General features: G+C 28.8%; 1 protein-coding gene across 1 annotated transcript in view; it reads left to right on the forward strand.

The window, feature by feature from the left end:
• The window catches only part of LOC129983988 (SEC14-like protein 2), a 48,348-nt gene extending 27,344 nt beyond the window's left edge, over positions 1-21,004 (forward strand). Inside the window, exons 5-14 of the mRNA XM_056093725.1 lie at positions 761-829; positions 2,411-2,504; positions 2,610-2,704; positions 5,455-5,533; positions 5,955-6,035; positions 6,499-6,585; positions 9,653-9,756; positions 11,087-11,245; positions 18,995-19,187; positions 20,490-21,004. Of these exons, the coding sequence (XP_055949700.1) occupies positions 761-829; positions 2,411-2,504; positions 2,610-2,704; positions 5,455-5,533; positions 5,955-6,035; positions 6,499-6,585; positions 9,653-9,756; positions 11,087-11,245; positions 18,995-19,187; positions 20,490-20,641 (1,113 nt within the window). The 3' untranslated portion in view covers positions 20,642-21,004. The remainder of the gene's footprint in view (positions 1-760; positions 830-2,410; positions 2,505-2,609; positions 2,705-5,454; positions 5,534-5,954; positions 6,036-6,498; positions 6,586-9,652; positions 9,757-11,086; positions 11,246-18,994; positions 19,188-20,489) is intronic.
• The last annotated feature ends 1,773 nt before the right edge of the window (positions 21,005-22,777 follow it).

Genomic DNA, 22,777 nt, shown 5'->3' on the forward strand with positions numbered 1-22,777 from the left:
AATATGTGTCTGTCAGTGACAAAGATATAAATTTTTGGAAAATATGTGCCTGTCAGGGACAAAGATGGAAATTTTTGGAAAATAAACGTCTGTCAGTGACAAAGATACAAATTTTTGGAAAATATGTGTCTGTCAGTGACAAAGATACACATTTTAAAAAAATATGTGTCTGTCAGTGACAAAAATACAAATTTTTGAAAAATATGTGTCTGTCAGTGCCAAAGATACACATTTTTGAAAAATATGTGTCTGTCAGTGCCAAAGATACCAATTTTTGAAAAATATGTACCTGTCAGTGACAAAGATACAAATTTTTGGAAATTATGTGCCTGTCAGTGATAAAAATACAAATTTTTGGAAAATATGTGTCTGTCAGTGACAAAGATACAAATTTTTGAAAAATATGTGAGTGTCAGTGACAAAGATACAAATTTTTGGAATTCTATGTCAAATTTTGGTTTCAATCGAATGGGGAAAAAAGTATCTAGTTCACCCTTATTAGAGAATGTGCGAGAAAGTTTAGTGGAGACCATTCCTGCTAGTTTTTCTTATGTCACAATTTTAATGCTTAATAAATTATTAGCTTTGGCTGAAGAGTATTTGTAAAGCTTTATTTAAATATATTTTTATTTAATTATTATATCATCATTTAGTATTACTTTATCATCTAGTATAATATATCATTAATCATTAAATTATCATTCTTAATGAATATAAAAATGTGATAAATATATTTTTATGATTGTAATAAATATTTCAGGATTACAACTTGAGAAGATTTTTGCGAATAGAAGAATTCATGAAAAATGAGAAGCAACCGCAAATACTTGTAAGTTGCAATTATTTCAACAAATGTATTTAAAATAACATTGTAGAATAAACCCAATACTTATATGGAATGTTGTGAAACAGTTTATCCAAACAATGAATTAAAAAATCGAGATTCCGCATCAAAATTCAAATGTTTCACTTTCTCATGGTTACGCAGATGATAATGATTTTATTCATTTTATTTCCAAGTCTTCCAATAGCTTTATAGTAATTTTAACCAAAGAATAAATTAATCATGTGAACTTTATGAAGTTCTTAATGTTTAGCAATACACTTGAAAGTTTCTTTTTAATTTTAAGTACATACTGTCTATTATAAAGTTTTTTTTTTCTGAATATTGATTGATATTCCAAACAATATCAACATCAGAATTTTACTATATTTCCTTCTAACAACTAGATAAATCACCAAAAATTGTTTATGAAATAAATTAATGCTAGCAGTGCCAAATTATATAAACATTAACCACTTCCCTATGTAATAATTTGAGGCATTTGTTTTCACATTTAATCAGTTTTATAATTTATTCCATATTTAAAAAAAAAACATTCGGCAAATATTAGGTGTTTCTATCGAGAATAGATTGTTTTGATATTAAGTAAATGGGCTGATAGGATGTTTGAGCTGTCTCAAAACTCAAAAATATCAATGCGATTTAATTTTTTTAGGTTATTATTGAATTATTGAGCTATTTCTTTTACTTGGAATTGAGATATAATGATTAACTTATCTGGGTGTTTTCATTGTAAGTTAATGAAGGTTTCAAAAAATACGTAGCAAGAAATTTCATTGACAGTTTCATACATTGTTCTGAAACTGTAATCGATAATAATTATAATCTAACAGAAAATTATATCGCAATTGCAAATACAGATATCTACAAGTTTTTTTTAATCAATAATTTAAGTCAAAGAAAAGGCTATACGCGAAAAATTGCTTATTTTGATTTTTAGGACTATTATTTACAATAGCGCAGCAACTATTGCACCAATAACATGCATAATGCGTATAAGCTTTGTGTTGAAATACAGTGATATTTATTTGGGCCTCTCGTTTCTTATTGATATACAAAGGTTTGTTATTGTCTAACAAACCGTTTTATTAGTCCTGCTACATAGGACTTCTAATGCTGTTATTTAATTAACTGTATTGTTATAAAATTGTATTTCTTTGTATGTGCGTCTAGCTTATCTGCATATTTCCTGTTCATTGACAACAGAATTTTAGCAGATGGTATATTGAATATTTTGTTAAACTAGAGCAGCCAATAATCGGGTTGAATAATGAATGTTTTTTAAGGTTAAATATGCATCAAGAGATACACTAGAAAAATTAAAAGATCCTCTTGATTAGCTAAGAATCATCTTACATTATGTTCTGCCATTATAACAATTTAACTTGTGTCTCATACCGTTTATATGTTAAACTCACAACAAGTTGTCTCTATTTAAAGAAATATTGTCAATGTACTTATCATTTAATTATAAAAATGGTGGAAATTATTTTATTGTTATATTTTATTTTAATTACATAATAGCGATAAACTGAATGTCATAAAATGTTATTTGAATTTTTTCAGCTTAACAATAAATACAGCGTTTCTGGTATTATTGGTTTTGACAAAGAGGGAACTTTGGTTCGAGTGATAAACATAGGTTACAGTGATGCTAAAGGTAACTAATTCTACATTGTAGAAAGCACTTATTTTAATTTTCACAATTTCTTTTTGCAATATTCAAAATTTCTCTCCAACTCTTAATAACCCAATATTTTTTTAGGATTTCTGAATGTCCTCTCTACAATGGATCACTTTAAATTGTTTTTATGGTACATAGAAAGAGATCTTTTATTACAAAAAATGGAAAATATGAAGGTGAGCATTATATCATTTTTTTTTTCAGTTCAACATACTTCAGAGCTTTATATTTATGTGTTAAATTTAATTTTTTGTTATTAAGAAATTTAGCCAATAACATTTGATAACTGTTGATACTTAATACTATTTTCTGTAATTATCGTTTTTTTTTTTATCAATTTTATGTCATGTTTTTTATGCTTCTCATATATAAATCAAAACGATCACAGATTTAATTTTATAATAATCAAAATACTATAAAAGATACAGCATCTTGCTTTTTAGTAGTTATTGATAATTAATCATTTAGAATAATCTTTTCCAAATACGGTATTTTAAATTTATATGACACATATGTAAATACATTGGCTTCAGATTGACAATCGTTTGTTTCCCAATGAGATTTTTCTTTATTAATAGGAAAGTTGAGTTTCCAGAAAATATGCACATTTTATAACTTTAAAATATGATAATAATATTTGACAACTTACGAGTTTATGGCAACTATATACATACTAGAAGGGAAAAATGTAACTTCTTTTGTTTCTGAAATAAATAAACGACTCAGTGATAAGACAAAATATGTAAATCTACTTTCGGTTCTCCAAATTCTTCTTCTTCTTCTTATTATTATTATTATTATCTATTAAGAATTTTTAGAAATCTGTTTAAATTTACGGGAAGAACATATTTAATAAAACTGCCATAACTGTTATACACCTTTATAGTAATTGGAATTTTATAGTTGAAAATAAATCAGTTCTAAAACTAATAATTTCTTGAAATTATATTAAGACTCTAACTATCTTAATATGGACTAAATGGCCCTTCAATGTTTGCTCGTTCACTTGTTAATACTTATGAATTGCAGTTAATGTCACGTAAATACTACTTTATGTTTTCTTTTACTTACGTGATTGTTAGTCATTAGAAATTATTTTCCGGCTTATTTTCGGCAATCAAATAGTTATTTAAAGAAATAAACGCGTTAAACCCGTTGGGATCCTTCATTAACAATTTCAAAAATATTACCATTACTAAAGGCAGATAAATAATGTTTCCATCTATGAAAGCTAAATCGGGGAAATAAACTATTAATAATTATGTACTAAATTATCGAGATGTGATTTGCATTGATTAGCGATTAGTTTTAAGATAGATAGAAGCATGAATTGTTTTTATACCACACATTCCACACTTTTATTTATGGCAACTACTTATTCATTTAATTGTAGGATATGAAACTACCATCTCACGCAGGTGCTGTATATTTCCCCGTTTATAACCAGTCCCGACTTCTAATTTCCAAGTAACAAGATTTGCTACGTAGAATCAAAGCAGTTGCATATATAATTACATAAAGCCTTCCAGAAAAACGACTTACATAACTCATAACACGAGATCTGGTTGAAAAGGCATCGTATTCTGCAGGTCGGCTAATCTTTAATGAAAGAAGATGCAAAGATTGCATTTAAATTTACAACTTAAAACACAAGGATTTGGAGAAATCAATGTTCGTGATAATTTTTTATAAGTTGGAGGATGTTGTTGAAAGTATGGTGTTGCGGTTATTTTTTTTTCGTGATATAACAACACGTATGCACAATATTAATGTTTGCAAATAATGTATGTAAATCTTATAAAAAGGATTTTTTAAATGTAAATGCAAACATTAATGTAAATGCTTCATTAAAACATTCATAAATAATTCATTAAAACATTAATGTAATGTAAATGCTAAAAATAATTTTAATGTAAATGCAAACAAATAATAACAAACAGCCTTTTATACAAAAATGGAAGTTTATGCGGCAGATTTCATGTTGTCATTATAAATATAAAGAAATCTTACATTGCTATCACAAGATTAAGTTTAGAAATAGAAACATGAATACATTTTCATAAGTTCTTCAAAACTGATGCTGTAATTGAGCTGGTTATTTTTCTGATAATTCAATGAATTTACAATGAATTCAATGAATTTTTACAAAAATAATTCATAAAGACTTTAATACAAAACTGAGATTGAATGGACGCCTAAATTAAGATGTATCAGGCTTAATTTTTTACTTAAATAACTATAAAAACCTCGCTATATTTATAAGAAAAGGTATCAAAGTAAATGTAATCTAATTTTTTATTGAAATTAATTTAATTGTAATTTAATTTTCTATTTAAATAACTATAAAAACAGTGCTATATTTACAAGAAAAAGTATCAAAGTAAATGTAATCAAACTTTAAATTATTTAAAACAACACATGCTAATTTAAATTTGATAATCCCAAATTTCTTTTCACAATTTTATTAAATGATAAATCTGGCGCATAATTTCCATATGACCTTGTCTGAATTATGAATCAGAAGTACTTTTGCGTGACATTATTCAGTTCCCAGGAGCTATTTTATTTAATGATATATAATAAGTATAATTTAATAATTATTCATGATGTTGTAATAATTAATCTAACTTATTTTTATGATCAGGGCAATGTAGAGTAAAACAAATAAATCTCTATTAAATATAAATTGCGGTGCTTTCTTACTCGATAAGATAATTCAAAAAATGTTTCATAAAAGTTCATTTCGTTCAAAAAGAATTTAGAGAAATTTCAAAAACATAAAACATCGAAATAAAAAGTATCTTTTAGATGATAAATATGTACAAATATATTTATATTTATGTTAATATGTAAATAATATATGTAAATATATAAATAAAATTATGTAAATATATGTTATATGTATTATATTTCCTTTCTTTAACAGACCGGAAACAAGAAGAAACAACTTGCTTATATTTTAAATATGGAACATCTCAGTATGAGCAAACTCATGGACAAAACAAGTACGAAAAACTTTTTATTAATATTCGCAATATTTTTATGTAAACAACTTTTTTTTTTCGCAATGAAAAAACATGAATAACAATTTTCCTGTTGATTCTGAATTTTGAAATGCATTTCACGTTAGAAAGAAATAATTTAAGAATCTAATTGCCAAAAAAAATGCATATCATGTTTTAGATAATTTAAAAATTCTTTTTAAAGAAACCAAGGATTTTTTAATTTTCTTTTGTTTATGTAAATGTGGTAGATAAAGAATTATCATTTTCTAATATTTTGTTCTAATGTTGCCTCATTTAATACTTAAAAATATTTTCTGTTTACTTCTGTGTATCTGTGTAGGAGACTTATATTTATTAACACACTTTGAAAATAAAAAAGAGTATTCGGTAATATTTGTTTCTTTTTGTGATTTTTTTTCAGTTGTAGAAGCAGGACTTATGGCATTGAAGCTCCTACAAGATCACTACCATGATGTTGTAAAAGTTGTATATGTTGTTAATGGTTAGTGTCCTATATTTTTTTTTCTGTGATTATTAACCCATCGAATTAAATTTTACTTTTCAACTAAAAATATTACATAACAAAAATTATTTTAATTTTACAAATTTTAAATAAGATATTAAAATCTTTTTAAATATACATCAAAAATATCAGACATTTTATTTTTGTATATGAAAAAGAATTATCAGCATAAATATTGCAATGAATCTTTATTTTTTATTTTCTTGACGAATAGAAAATATTTATAACATTTGTAAAGAAACTTTAGTTTTCAAAGAATGCAAAATATCTGCAGTTAATATTTTAGAGCTATACGCAATATATTAATTTTAAGTAAATAAACATATTAATTTTTATATATTAATTATAAGTTTGATAAAAATATGTAAATTGGTTGCCTCAGCTGGATACAAAATGGAAAGCAATGGGAAGCACTTATGCTAATGTTCTCTTTATTTTTCAGCGCCGTCTTACTTCTCTTCTGCTTTTAAGCTGTTCAAGCCAGTCATTAAAGAAACTCTCCATCAAAGTATTAAAGTTTTAGACAGCAGTAAGTATTAATAATAATATTTTTTTAAACATTGAATCCTTAATTACCTAAAGTGAAATTTTTTTTAATTCGTACTAAATAATATTGTTCATAACAACTGTTTTTTGAGACATTTTTTTTAATACAATTTAATGCCGTCTTATTAGAATTTAATTTCGATGCAAGCAAAAGCATTGAAACACAATCTAACTAAAATAGTGTTCATCATTTATAATAAAACCATAAGAAGAATATTTACTTCTATTGTAATTTCAGTGGAAGGATTTTAGAGTTCGCCCTTCTAATCTGCAGTTTTAGAATATTTAATATCGAAAATTTATTGGACAATATATAATACCAAAACTAAGCGATTGGAAATTTCGAAATTATCATAATTTTTTAAAGAGACCACATGATATAGAACGCGGTCCAAATAATTGAAAAAGTGATAATTAAAAAAAATTCTTTTGCCTACATATTCCAATTGAATAAAGCTTACAGATGCATCATAAACGGAATGTACTCATTTGTAGAATGTTATATTTTTAATCAAGTCATAAACAAAGATACGATCAATCAAGTCATAAAATGTTTTGACGATTTTTTATGACTTAATTTTTAATCAAGTCACAAAAAAGATTTTTAATCAAGTCACAAAAAAGATTTTTAATCAAGTCATAAAAATACAAAAGGAAGATAATACTTGACATAATAAATCATCAATCAATTCGAAAATTTATTTGAGTTGCTATATGCGAAAGATAACTTTGAAAATTTAATATCAAACGATTCTTTGTAGAAGAAATCTCTGTCTCTCTTTTAACTGTACCATCAAGCTCAACGATGTTTTGCTGCCCAGTGTAGCGTGAAGTGAAAGTACTTCAACATCTTGAATAACACGAAGGGTATCATCTTGAGTCTCTTCCGGTGGCTACCATTGTTTCGAAATAAGTGTCGTATAATCCAGGAAATCTAACGCTAAAATCATATAATCTCAGATCAACGAGATTTAACTTACATAATTTCAATAGGCAGAAAAATAAATAACAAATGTATACAATTTTGGATTTTTTAAATGTGATACTTTTGTAAAGCGAGTTGCGTGCTGGAAAATCTGGCGAAAGTTACAATGAAACATTCTGATGGCTGCTGATGGTAGGTAAAAAAAGAAGAAAAAGATTAGTGGAATTTGCATACAATTTATTTTTATGTTATCATACTAAAAATAAATTAGAAAGCTGTGAATAAAAAAAAATTTAGCTTTCGGTTAGATTAACGACCTTTGAAATGATATAAAAGCTATTTTGCAATGGACCCCATCATTTTGAATCGAAGCCAGACGTTGGAGACGACACCTGGGCCAGCAAATTCCACCGAACTTCCAAACAATACTTAGCAGGAGGACATTTTATCTTAAAAGATTTGTAGTGTACCAAAATCCCATAAGAGTAATCCTGATGAAATTGGGACACGAACCTGCGAACTTTCTGTACTGAAGCGAAGGCTCTTCCATCAGAATTATTCCAAAGCAACCATGGAAATATATTGTTGTTTCTTATGGCACATGTCATGGACAAGCCCGTTGTTACAAAGGCAGCGATTTTAGGCCGGTGGGGGAGCGTCTCTTGTTTCTTTAGTAGCGCCAACTAGGGCCAAGGGGACAACTTTGCTATTCACGCATCACTCATTTGCTTGCACAACCTCTTTTTACAGGAGGGCACATTCACACATCTCACAGATAGAACAATGGAAGAACAACCATGTCCAAACCGGGACTCGAACCCGGGACGCGCAGATCACGGGGAAGACGGGCTATCCCTATGCCAGGGCGCCGGTTGGAAATATATTAAAATGCTTTAGTAAGGGGATAGAGAATTATAAATAGGGAAAGACCAGAACATATACAAATGCTGCATGCTTATTCTCATTTGTATGCAAATGCATTAGCAGAAAAAGTTTATGAAAAGAAAACATGCATTTTTTCATGGATATACATTCTTGCTTTTTAAAGTAATAAGACATTAGAAGTACACTGTTTAATGTAACTCTTAATTTATGTTTTGTAAATTTCGGTAAAATAATAAAACAATCTGTAAAAAAATTGAGCAAAAAATTATCAAAAAAATGAATTTGTATAAACCATGTTGAAAGTGCGACAACAAAACCAGTTGGCAGATTACAGACGATTAAATTATTACTTTGTAATAATAAATCTCATCTTTATTATTGGACTATAAAATAGAACAATGACTAGATTAAAGAGAATTCGGGAATATCAACTATCTGGCAAAAGTTCTTTCGTTTGCTAAATTCAAATCTTTCACACTAGTTATAATGTAGATGGGTGTTTGAAATTAATAAGTTTATTATCGATAATTGAATCAAATATATGATAATTATATTTGTTCCATGCGCTACGCGAAGCATATTTGCTTCGAATTGATGTTTACCGGTTTCTGGATGTTTGCTGTGATTCCTATTTCAAATAAGTTGGTAAGGAAGAGAAGAACAGGGTCCTTTAAATAAGTTTGCTTAGATGGCACGATATAATTGCAACAAAATAGATGAATGCGATCGCTCAACAATCCCTATTATTAATACAAAAATTTTCTACCCTCCTTGCTGGGTCAATTAATGTTCTAAAATCAAAAAGTCGATCTAACTGTTCTGGGTATAGAATGAATGAACCTTTTCTATTTTATTTATTTATTTCAATGGTCAAAACAACGCTTGAACAAGATTGTATAAATGTAATTATTTGCAAAGTTGAACAAGAGTGAGCAGTGTATCTGTGCGCAATTACTAAACGGCTTTCGTTACATGAATTATATAAAAAATGGGCAATATTTTATTATTTTATAACATTTTTAACACATTATAGTAGAAAGTAAAGAGAGCCAGACGATCGTAAATTTTTTTAGGGTTGTTATCAAAGTGTTAAATATGCGGTAACTTCAGAAATTTCATACTATTTTTTTTATTTATTTCCGAGTCATTTCTTAAAAAATAATTGAATACTATAGGCAATAATATTTAATTATTTTCTGGATATATAGACATTTAATTTTTTTTTTCTGTTTTTTTTCAGATTGGAAAGAAGAGTTGGTTAAGCATATCGACGTCGACGTTTTACCTGTTTACCTAGGAGGAAACCGTGTAGACTGCACAGGAGACCCGGAATGCGGAGAATTTGTAAGAAAATATTATTTTTTTTTTTAAATTTTGGCCTCATAATTCTAAGAAAGTTTTCAAGATTATTCAAACAGTATTATAAATTTAATTTTGTAAGTTTGGTCTTTATTGATTGAACAACTACAGATAAATACTATAATCTATGGCTTCTCAGAAATCCATTGTATTGTTATAATTTGCGTGATGGTAGAATTTTGACAGAAAATTTAAAAAATACCGCTCTTTTAGCAATTGGGTGTTTTGTAACGTGAAATAAATAACTTCCTCTTACATAATATTAATTATACTTTAGCTGATATTTTAGTAGCACAAGGAAATTTGTGGTAAGGTTTCGGAAAAAAAGAAGTCAAAGGACACTCGGATCTTTTGTCTGAAGTATCGCAGCATGACTATAATTAAGGCTTGATTCCTTCGCCTTTGCATTATAAAAAAAAAGTACTCTTATTTAAAGAGCAATAATAAGACGCAAACAAAAAAAAATTATTATTATCATCGCACCATACATGTTTACAATTGCAGGAAGTATTATATATCTGAAAATGAGAGATGTAATATAAAATAAAATAAACTTTCTTACTCAGCTACTTATTAACTTCCTGATATGCCAAATTAAAATGTGCTGTACAAATAATCATTAATTCCCAGCTTATCTATCAGTAACCATATATATCAGAGTACAAAGCGCGATTTATGTTTGTACGCTATTAATTTTTTTAAAAACATACCGTAAAAGTTTTCCAGTTATTTTTATTCATTTATTTATTTATTTTTGCTCTTACATTATGGTCTATTTGTTAACCCTTTCTAGGGCCGTGGGAAGTATGCTTCCAACCAAATTTATGAATCTTTGTATGAAATTATATAGGTTGGCATAAGTTCTGACAAATGTTTTTAGTAAGTCAGAAACTTAGACGCTTCAGTTCTTTATCTCAGACAAAATGATGTGTCTTGATTTGTTACTTAATTATTAATGAACCAAATTAATTAATGAATCAAATTAAATTTATCTAATAAGCTAAATGAATCCCTTTTTTTATTCTAATTTCAAGCCTAAAAATATTTTAACATAATATGACTAGAAAAAAATGGCCCTTTAAAGGGCTAAAGTTAGCTTCCGTATAGCTTTTAGGTAAAAAACAAATATAATCATTTTTATCTAAAGCATTTACTTGACCAATATTATAGATAAGATCAACTCGAATGATATCCAAACGTTTTTCTTCATGTTATTTAATTTTTTTTGTCTGTAAGTAGCACTAATGCGTATGGATATCAAAGAGAATGATGGTTTTTCAAAGAAAATGATTAAAATTTTTTATATTTTTTCTAGATTGGTTTCGGGGGCACAATCGACGACGACTATTATCCCGCCGATTTCTTGGACCCAGCTGATCCTGAAGTCATTTCCGCTAACGTGCCGGCTGGTTCATCGCTCTTCTATAGATATAACATCCCTTCTGTTGGAACACGTGTCAGGTGGCACATACAGGTAATAGAAGCAAACAGTTTTTGAAAAATCGTACGTTAATGATTGAGTATTACAAATTCTAAATTAGCCAGATTTAATACAAATACCAATTTTTTTTAAATTTTAATTTAGAAATAAAATTTTGAAGAATGTATAAGGATCTTGTAGATATAAAGAATTAAAAATTTCATTTTATAAAATTTTATCCATTTAATGTTAGCTTGATACGGCTGGCATATTATTTGAAAATTTTTTGATGCGATGTGCGTTATAAAAAATCATTGAAAACGCTCTACTGGACAGATTATTGGAAATACAGTCAACAGATTTAAACTTCATCTGGGTGGTAGATTCTCCCTAGAAAGTGTTTTTCAATATTTATTCTAGCCTTTTAATTAAAGATAAATCAAAATTTGATCATTTTCTTCGATGATTTTGCAGTATAAGTATTATGGTACAAAACACTGGATTACATTATTTTAAAATTCAGGAAAATAAAATTTTCTATGATATCAATTTAACTTCAATCAATATTTTTTTCTTTCATAAAATTTTTGAAACATTTTTAAATGAATTTTGAATCAAATGCATTTCATTGAATATTTCTCTTTGTTTTCGTTAATAAAGTTATACTCATACATGTTGTGATGACATGAAATACATTTCTTGTGCGCACAGTATCACTGCTGTACATTTAAGAATACATTTTAAAAACAAAATAAAGATAGGTGCATACAAATAAACAGATGAATTCGGCCTAAAATATTATCATGCAGCGATTTTTTTGAACGGTCACTTCAAATCTCCTTTAATTTTTTTAAAAATAATGCTGATATGTGGAATTGTTGTCAACTCGTAAGTGTCATAGTCACGTTCTGAAAGCTAATTCGTCTGGAAGTTATTGATTTACTCTGCACTAAGAAAAAGAGCAAATAAAAGAATTCTAAATTAAATTGGCTCGATTTACTTTATGTGTAATGCGTAAGCTTGAACTGCATGTCTTCAAAATAATTATCTTGGAGGTGATAAACGCTAATCTGTTTACGTACAATTCCTTAAAATGTTATTGAAGATTATTTTTTAAACTAAATCCGATGCCTATTAGGATATTGCTTCAACCTCGTTTGATTATACTAAACTGCTATTCTGTAAACTATGTTTAAATCATCAATATTGAGTAAATTTTCTATTTCTAGAATAAAATCGTAAATTATTTTTAATCCATACTTTTATAAAACTTGGGAATAAATTAATATGTGCTTGCGATAAACCGAATTTATCAAATATATATATTATATCCACTAATATTATTATCATTATTGGATATAATATGTAATATTATATGCAATAATATTATTAATATTTCTATCCAATGATATAAAAGCGATTTCTAGCAAATTGCGCGTTGATTAATTCAGAAGCAATTTCTATGTTGTTAGAGGTTTAGGCGGATAAAGTAATTAAAACTCATTGATGGGTAAGTCCAGTGTATAGACAAAATACGAATACTATTAAATTCAGTTTATAAAGAAAAACTTTGTTGCTAGAATGTACAATCTCAATGTCATGATAAAGATTTATCTGCAACATTTAAATTTATCCAAGATAAGCGTCGTTACCTCTTTAATCATGAAGGCTGTAAAATCTCTAAATAAGGATTATTTTTCTGCCTTTGAAAACGAATCATAAATTCACAATTTCTAGAATAGAACTTGCATATTGCAAGTAATAAGTCAATTACTTAAACAAACAAATCAACAAAAATTTTACAGAAATTTCCGAACGCTTAAATGTTTTATTTATTTATCCTGCTATTGCAATGAACAATGACATACATATTACCTAATGCTGGTAATTGGAAAATTTTTATTTAGAGATAAATTTTATTTTGTAATTGTATTTAACATTAATTATTTAATATAGATGAAGTATCACATGAAATTAAAGCATTATAACTTTATTTTATTTAAAGTTTTAACTTTTAATTAAGAGATTATAACGTTATGTTTTCGTGTTTCTACAAAATACTTATATAAATTACTACTTTATAATGATAAGTCTCATCTTTAGTTTGATTTTGAAAAAAAAAAACTAAAAAAACATTTTGACCTCAAAATCTAATTTCATAAATAGTTAGCAAACAACTAAAAAGCAATATGAACGATTAAGGCCAAATGGAAATGATTTAAGTAATGTGTTTCGGGCTGTTAGGAGCAAAAACATGTCATTATTTAAAAATTAAAAATTTTACTATCTGAGAGAATGCTGTTTGAAGCTACCAATGGTACGAGTTTTCAGGAAGTACGAGATGACCATAAAATAATTTTCCTTTTTTTTTTGTAGGCATTTGCAACTAAAACTAATGTGTAGGATGAATCCAAATTCCATATTGTAGAGGTCATGGGAAATGACTCCAAAAAAGTTAAAAAAGTTGCCTGTAAGAAAGATTTTGATGCTTTCGAAAATCGTAAAAGGGTCAATGATTACGGGTTCACGGAAAAAGAATTATGCAAAATATCATTAATTCTCAATTGATGAAAAAATAGCGTTTACAGAAATGAATGATATATAGTATGGAATTCATTGAAAACAATCATTTATTAATATATATTAGATCTTCTGTATGTTTGCAGCATTCGTAGTGTACTGTAAAGTCTCGATCCAAAAACAGGTAGCGATATGACCAAATTTTTTATTTACAGCTTTATTACATAAAAACAACTCTTTCTAATCTAGGTTAAATGAATGATGCTATTTACAACACGAAAATTACACAAGAATAGTTCCTCGAACCATTTCGAAGGAAACAACTTTACAAGAACAGCTAACAGGCTGTTGGCGTCTTAGGCTACTCCGGGGGTAGCTCTCGGAATCCACCGAATTTTCTTCGGGTGGAATTCTACGCAGAAGTCCGATTCACACGAAGCTTCTCCTCCTTGGTTCACACGAAGCTTCTCTCCTTGGTTCACACGAAGCTTCTCTCCCTGGTACACACGAAGCTTCTCTCCGTCTTCTTCCGAAAAATCTCACCTTTTATTTTCCTCTCAGACTCCCTGTTACCCAATCACCGTTCAGAACAACCTGAATCGTCTCTGGTCGCCCGTGGGAAAATGTCCATTGATGATTCACCCTCCACCATGGCAAAAATGCAGGACATCTGGAGTGTTTGACACTGTCGCCTTTCGAAGACACGATTTATTTCCCTGGGAAACGCACGTGTGGTTCCTTATCTGGATTAGCACTAAATGGCCAGATGACCGTACTTAAAAGGAGGGTCTTCTATTTGGCAATCTGGAGGCACTTAACACTGTGGGAGTTTCGTTGATGAAGAATGGCCCGGAATGTACATTATCGAGTGTGGGAAAAAGGAATGTCACAGTGGTCACCCAGGAAGAAGCTGATTCATTACAGTACCAACCAAAGGCTAATTTAAATACTTGACGGCCCCAAGCAGCTTCTTATTATGAGACCTTTTTTCTTTAATAAGTTTTCTCATGTAGTTTAACGTAGAATCGAAAAACTAAACAGTGACAAAAAACTCGCACGTTATCTATCTCAAAATAAAGATTATGTTTTGTCTTATCCGATTGCTAATATCACTCTCTTTATTTGAATTTCAGATTCTAGGCAATAAAGTAGGTATTCTTAATAATTCTTAAAGAAGCAAACGACTATTTTTTTTAAATCGACATTCTTTTTATTTATGGGATATTACAACAGCGTTGCCACTTTCGCTAAATTAAAAAAAAAATTGTAACAACGTTGCCATTCACTTAAAATTTTGAATTTTAAACGTAAATATAGCAATACTGAAGATCAAAATTTTTTTTCTTTAAATTAAATTTCTATTTTAATGATTTTTAAAAACTAATTTAACCATATTTATCAACAATTTAGCTCACAGAAAATAAAAATGAAATTCAACTTGCACGAGAACGTTACGTACGTGTGGGAAAAAAAATAGCTTTTATAAGCGAGTTGCCATCATATAGACAAAAGCTCAAATTAAAAAATAAGTTAAATATTATTGCAAATGAAAGAAATGTGAAATATCATTTTTTTTCTAAAAAGTAAATGCAAAATATAACATGTAGTTTCACTTTCAGAATATTTCCAGTTTAATTATTTATTTTAGGCTAATACTTTTATTTTACAAACTTTATGAAAATGTCTTTATTTATCTATCACGATTCCTGGAATCAGTATTTGTATATGTTACGGCCAAAGCCCGAAATCGGCCAGATCGCGAATTGGCCGGCCAATTCGCGATCTGGCCAACGTTGCTGTAAACTTACCGGCCAATGTCCGATCTTTTCTTGATTTCGGGCTTTGGCCGGCCAATTCGCGAAATGGCTGGGGACGATCGGCCAAAGTAGAAAGAAAGGAATCAAGAGCACATTGTTTTGCACCCTGTTAAAAATGAAGTATTTAAAAATGAGTTCTTCTGTGTACTGTTTTTTTTTAAGTGCAACTGTTTCAGAAACGAGTTCAAATATAAGTGACACGTCTGAGTTAAAAATAAGCTTGTAATATATAAAAATATGATCTCGTGTTATTCTGTTCTCATATTAAAGCCATAATAGAAATTATTCAGTGAACGTGTATATTTTAAGAACGTGATAGCGTGAAGATTAGATTTGCGCCCTTCAAAATGCAATAATTATATCTTGAGCAAAGGCGTTGCGTATCATGCATGAATACAAAGGCAAATTGAGTATTCAGTTTTCAATTACCTTTAGGGTGATCCTTAGTCTTTTTCTGCTCCATGGACCTAATGTTAAAGATCCCAGATCCCATTGTCTCCCGAAATGTCGCTTCAAAAAATATGAAATTTTTTGCAAAGGCAAATAACAAAAATAAGGGCTAATTAAAACAAATATGAAGGACATATAGTTCTGTTATTAATATCAGCTAAAGACATTTTTTTGTTGGCGCCATCTGTCGAATTTCTCCTACAACATGTCCTTATTTATATTTTATACATGAATGTCATTATATTTATTTACCACTAGTCGCCTTTGGCGACCAGCCGGTTCACCAGTATTAATGATCGCTAAAATTTTCAATTAATGTAAATTGCTCTCTTAGTAGCTTTTTCTGCAAAATATTTTTGAGCTTCATATTTTGGTAGTTATATGATTCAGTCGTACTTTTATGTAGGCCTTAAACAGTTCTGTTTCATTGTACTACTTTCCCTAATGTTCTGTCAGTATCCATAAAATTTCTACTTTAAACTAAAGTGCAAATGTTAAACTGCAATCAATATAAAAGCTTTTTATATTAAAGCTAACCATGTCTTTTTTTTTAAATATGAAAACTGAAATCAGAGTCGTTCAGCAGGAAAGTCTGACCGATTTATGAAGTTTTTATGCATCATTTTTATAATCACAGGCCAATCACTGTCTAGAAACCCTGCAGAGGATTAGCGTATCTTCATTGAGACAGTCGGTGAAGTGGTCTAAAATCGCCAGTTTTTATTTATAGAAGTGTGATATTGAAATTTCATTAATCAGTCAGTTTTAGTAATTGATTTAGTTGGTTGGAGTTCAACAATTTTTATTAAAAATATTGGTGTCTCAAGAATATTTTGTTAAATATGATTCAAAGGATAGAGGACCTATGTAAAAATTTAAAATTCCTGATTCATCGGAGCATTTATTGACTAAAGTTATATTAAATATAATTATTTAGTTAATTTAGACCATTTTGTTAGCAAATGTATGCCCCAAATTAGCTGATGGTAGCTGATTAGAATGATTATCCTAAGTATATTAAACTATGTTTGCCTTAAATTAAACTGTTTTATTGAATTAATAATATAGGTATTGTCAAAGCTCATAGAAAACTTTTCCTCCTTTTACTTTTCAGAAAATATATTATTTCATTTTTTTTTTCATTTTATACAGACACCTGCAGAAAATTGCAATTTTGTTTATTAAATTTGCAATAATATTTCATTTATTTTCTAATTTAAACTTCTATCAATGTGATGGCAACACGTTGATAAAAGATATATATTTTTTAATTTGACGCGCTCATGCAGATTAAATTTTAGCATAATTTAATCTAAGCATAATTTATAAATTAAATTTTAAGCTTTAATTAAAAAAAGTTTTAATTTGATGCAAAAATCGATTTTGTGCTGTAATATTTTCTGGTTATAGCGATAAAACGCCGAAATTACGCTTAATAATTCTAATTAAAAATTTTAAAAAATCGCTCCAGGGTGCACATTTTCGAACTCCAAGGTATATATATGCCAAATTTGATAACTGTTTGTCAAACGGTTTGGACTGTAGAGCGCCAACACACACACATACACACACACACGCGCGCGCGCACACACAAACATACATTTAGCTGTATTTATAAGTATAGATTATCACATCGGGCTTTGGCCAAGGATGCCCGGCCACTTCGCGAAATGGCCAGCCAAAGTAGAAAATACAACATGAATTGCAAGTATTTCGGACTTTGGCCAAACCTCTTGGCCAGTTCGCGAATTGGCCGGCCAATTCGCGAACTGGCCGTATTTCGGGCTTTGGCCGTAACATATATAATATTAATAAAGAAGATGCTCATTTTTATAGCTATTTTAATGTCTGATTGAACATAGTAAAACAAATAAGAATCTGACCATTTATACGTGATAAAATGTTCCTAATATTTTAACAGTTTATCATTAATAGCATTCGTATTTTTTTACTAATTTATACATTCGACAATTAAAAAACTCAAGTTTTTACATTGATCCATTTGTGGCCACCTTTCAGCCTAGCGGCTCTAGGCAGTTGCTTAGTTGAAATTCGCTGTTAGTACCAAGATTCTCTGAATACAAGATTTTGCGCTATCAAATTTTCAGAATTTTTTTTTTCGAATTTATTTTTCTATTCTTTTTAACGTTTACATGTAAAATTCAGTTTTGCTACATTCATTAGTTTTAACTATAGAAACCTCGAAATAGGGAAGGATATTTATTGATTGCTTTGTATAATTTATGTCGTCAAACAAGGTCTTGCAGCTGGATTTTAAGATGTCAAAAACTTTTAACAACTCGCACATTAGACAAAATTTTCAGTTATAATTAAAATTTTAAAAAGGATTCTGAAATTTCTTTTTTTTAAAATTTTACCGCCCTTACTAAAATATATCAATTTTTTTTTAATTTTAAATTTTATATCGTTAATTCAACCTCTGTTAACACATTTTACTTACCTGCTAATCTATATACTATAATACGTATTAATATTATTTAGATTACCTTGTTGATAGTTTTTTTTTTGTGAAAACCCAGCAAGAGTTTTTAAAAATATTAATATAAGGGATACTATTACAATAAAAGAAATAGAATATTACCACCCTATACTACCAAAAAACATCAAGAGACACTAAAAGACATCATCTTCTTCATGTCTAAATCATCATCATAACTTCGCCACACCAACTTGACTCTGGAGCGAAATTTCCAAAAAACATTCATGTAAAATCTGTCTTCTTTCTTTTCTTTTTTCTCTATTTATTAAATAATGTTATTCTCTCCATTTATTAATATGAGTTATACCTTTAATTACCTAAGCACAGCCACTTACTAAGTAATCTCATTTTCGAACGAATCAAACAAATCATTCAATCATCAGAAATAAAAAGTTTCAGGAGATCTGATTTATGACTAATGAAACTTACTTGCTAAAATTAAATATTAAAATCACCTCCTTCCTTTTTTTACTGAATTTTCTTGAAATAGCTAATACTTGCCTTTTCTTTTTGCAGTCCAAAGACAATGATATCGGCATTAGCTTATATTTAGACACCGAAGGCAGTGAAGTAGCCCACACAGAGGGAAAGCAAAAGAAAAAGAGGGACGAAGACGTGTCAAAAATGGAACCCATAACGCCACCAATTCGTCTGCAATGCCATTTATGCCCAGAAATAGGAGAAACTATTTCCTGGTTCAGTGGATCTGGTGAGTGCAAATTTTTAATCAGTAGCGATTCCATATGACGATTTTATTTATAAATCATTTCGAATCTTAAAGAAAATTGTTAGTGTTCAGAAAGATTTCGATTACATTCAGAAAATGTAGAATGGTAATTTTAAATGGGCGAATTTTCTAGAAATTTGCTTTAGAAGACAGTTTTATTCAAGTTGGTATTTAAATAAGCAATGAAATTTAAGATTTGATTTTAGTATGCTCACTTTCTCACGGGAAATTTGTAGAATCTTTAAATGTTTTTTTTTCTTAAGCAATATTACGAAACTTGGACCAATTCCTTTAGTCGAAATTATTACTCAAATTTTAAGAAGGTAGTTTTTAATCTGCTCTGAAAGTACAATAGAAAAAAAAATATTTTTGTAGAAGTTATCAGTAATTGATGTTGCACAGAATATATTCTGGAAAAGCTGTTCTGAAAATTGATAAACCACTCAAATTAATTGTCTTAAAATATTTTCATTTAAATAGGGTTATTAGACCCTTAATTTCAAAATAAATAAATAAATAAATAAATAAATAACAGAAAAAAATTAATTAAAACAGAAAAATTTAACAGAAAAAGAGAGGCGCTGTATGTCAAGATAAATTTAGCCACTACTCCTTCATTAAGTGTGATTGATTAAAAACCCATGGTGCATGCTTTATTCGTTAGAGACGCTCTCTCAGATGAATTTGGGGGACAGAGGTTTTCCGATAACTTTCAAAGAATGGTATGCATTTGCTTAATGGGTTATCAATAAGTGGATTCCCCTTTTATATATCAATTCTTTAAGAATGCAACTATCGTTGTATTTTTGAAGGAGTAGAAAATCTTTCTTATCTTTGAAAGAGAAATTCGTTCTTTGAAATTTTGAGGTACCTAGACTTAAGCTTTCTTAGGAATCAAAGGGCTAATAACGTTAAAGGCTTCAAATGGTATATAATTTATAAAAGTTTTATAACATAATCATGCATATATCTTATACCACACAGGCCACACATAATGTAAAACAAAGAAGATGATGATTTAAAGATTACTTAAAATAGAACGAATCAAGAAGGCATACAAAATATTACAATTTCTATTAATTTAATTTAATCTCAAAAATTGTATAAACATTACCATTTATGACAATAATAGGAAATATGTTGAAAAATATTGTAACGAACAAATTATTTAACTGATTAAAAAACTTTTGGAAAATTTTTTGCATCATTTATGAATAGAAAGAGATGAATAGAATTATGAATAGAATATCTTTCTTTTCAAACTATAATTTGCTTTCATTTCAGTCGTTCTCCAATTGGACAATACCTACAGTTGGATGAGTGCCAAGGAGATACTGATGAAGGTCGTCATCGAACAACCAGGGGAAGGAGAAATGAATAACAAGAAGGTATCAGAACTTACGACGAAAACTCAACAACAACCTACAAAGAAATAAATGTAATTAGCATGTATTTATCATTACCCTAGGAATTTTGGTACAAAAATACCGGGTAGCCATCAGGCCCGAGGTAGTGGTGTATAACATCAATTTTAGTTCAAAAGATTGAGTTCGTCGTGCAGTTTTTAGAGTCAAGTGGTTCATTCGAATTTCATCGTTGAAAAAGATTTACAGTGATTGGTGGGATTGAATTCGAAAGAAGATATGGTGAACAATGGCATGTTTCATTTTGAGTAGATAATGCATTTGTTTTTAAAGAAGTGGATGCTTATAAGTTATAGCTTATATTAAGTGTATTATAGTTAGATAAAAATATTGCTGCATTTTTATTCTTTGTCAATAAATTGTGGTTTTTGTACATTTTTAATTGCATTCCTTATTACTTTACTACATATTACATTAGTGTTGTATATAAATATTAGATACATTATTAAAACCATAAAATCACAAAATATATATAAATATCAACATCTAAAAACCACACGCAAGCACACAAAACCGCAGCTACAAACAATTAAAAAAACGTTACAGACAGTTTGATGCGCTGAAATTCAAACACGGAAGCATTGGAAAAAATTCTAAAATTCTTTTAAATTAAAAACTATTTATTCCTTTTGTTAAAAATAACTATTTAAATGTTAAAATACGTTTTTGACGCTTTTCTGAAGTATTGTAAATATGCCTTCCAATCATTCGTTCAAACAATTTCAATCATGATGTTTCACTCACCTTCGTAATTAGACGGAAAAAGTAATACTTTCAACCGAAAAATGGCTTTGCCAAAATTAACATTTACTTTTAAATTAAGAGTATATTAATTTTAATTGAAATGGTCTACATTTTATTCCTCATAACAAGTGCATTCTTATCAATATAAGCTGTCCCACTAGGGGGGGGGCATCTCGTAATTGAGGAGGAGAAGCTTCCAGCATAGTGATTGGCTCTTACCACCCCTGTGAGTGTCGAAAAGGTGTGGGGGTCTGGCTCCTCCCATCGATGATGGGACGTATTTCCTAAGGGAAGGCTTGTACCGAGGTCGGTGTTGACCTTTGGGGACTTAACCGCTGTTCGTACTATTGTTGCTGTTGCGGCAGTCTGGTAATTCAAGTTTTTCCGTGTGCCTTAAAGCGGGTCGGAGTAGTCAGTTTGTGATTGTGATTATCGATATAAGCTTTATAAATATAAATTTATATCTAACGTTTGCATTCGCAAATGTGCAATGCATAGTAAACATCTTTTTTTTTTTTTTTTTTTTTTTTTTTTGTCTCTATAGTAATTCATTTCTCGAAGTGGATATGGTCTTTAGCAACTTCTAAAAGTTGCCTGATTTAAGTGAACTGGAAGAAAATAATAAAATGAGTGTCAACTCAACTGAGCCATCCTTATTATGAAAGATATTTTGCTACATTTCAACGATATTTCTAATTATTCAGAATGCTATACAGTATTGCGAAATATTGTAGCGCATTTTGTAATAATAGGTGTTGGAAAGCAAAAAGGCGACGAGAAAAAAAAAATGATGCCTTTGCTTATTTTAAGCATCTTTTATATCGCACTCATGATTAATTGGAAAGCCAGAAATATGGAAAAGAAAAGTAATTTAGTACAAAACTTTCGATCACCTTTCTTTTCAATTATTATCTTACTACCTTTTCATATTATAAAGAGTAAGAGTCATAGATATCTACAAAAAAAAAAAAAAAAAAAAACAGAAGCGTGCTGCAAGTGAAAGTCTTCTAAGTGAAGAAATTAGAGCATGCAACTAAGTTGCTTCTGAGGGGAAAAAACTGCTTACTAAACTGTTGCTTCATTTATTTGCATTGATCACATTTTTAATGTGAGTATAAAAATTATTTTTTGAACATGTATGTAACTAAGTTGTTACAATAAAGTTGCTCCTAGTTTAGGACAAATATACGTAACTTTTTCTTTAACTTCTGATTGGTGATTGTTTTGATCTTATGGTTTCCGATTCTTTGATTTAGAATTAGTATAATTCTAAATCAAAGATATTTATAAAAATTGTGGTAAGGAACTAAATAACAAAGTTGCTGTTAAGGTTTTTATAATTCTCTTTGTAAAAGATAAGAAAAAAAAAAGAAAATTATTAAATAAATTCGAAATTGAAGATGA

Source organism: Argiope bruennichi, chromosome 9 (assembly GCF_947563725.1).
Source record: "Argiope bruennichi chromosome 9, qqArgBrue1.1, whole genome shotgun sequence".
NCBI classification, from domain to species: Eukaryota; Metazoa; Arthropoda; class Arachnida; order Araneae; family Araneidae; genus Argiope; species Argiope bruennichi.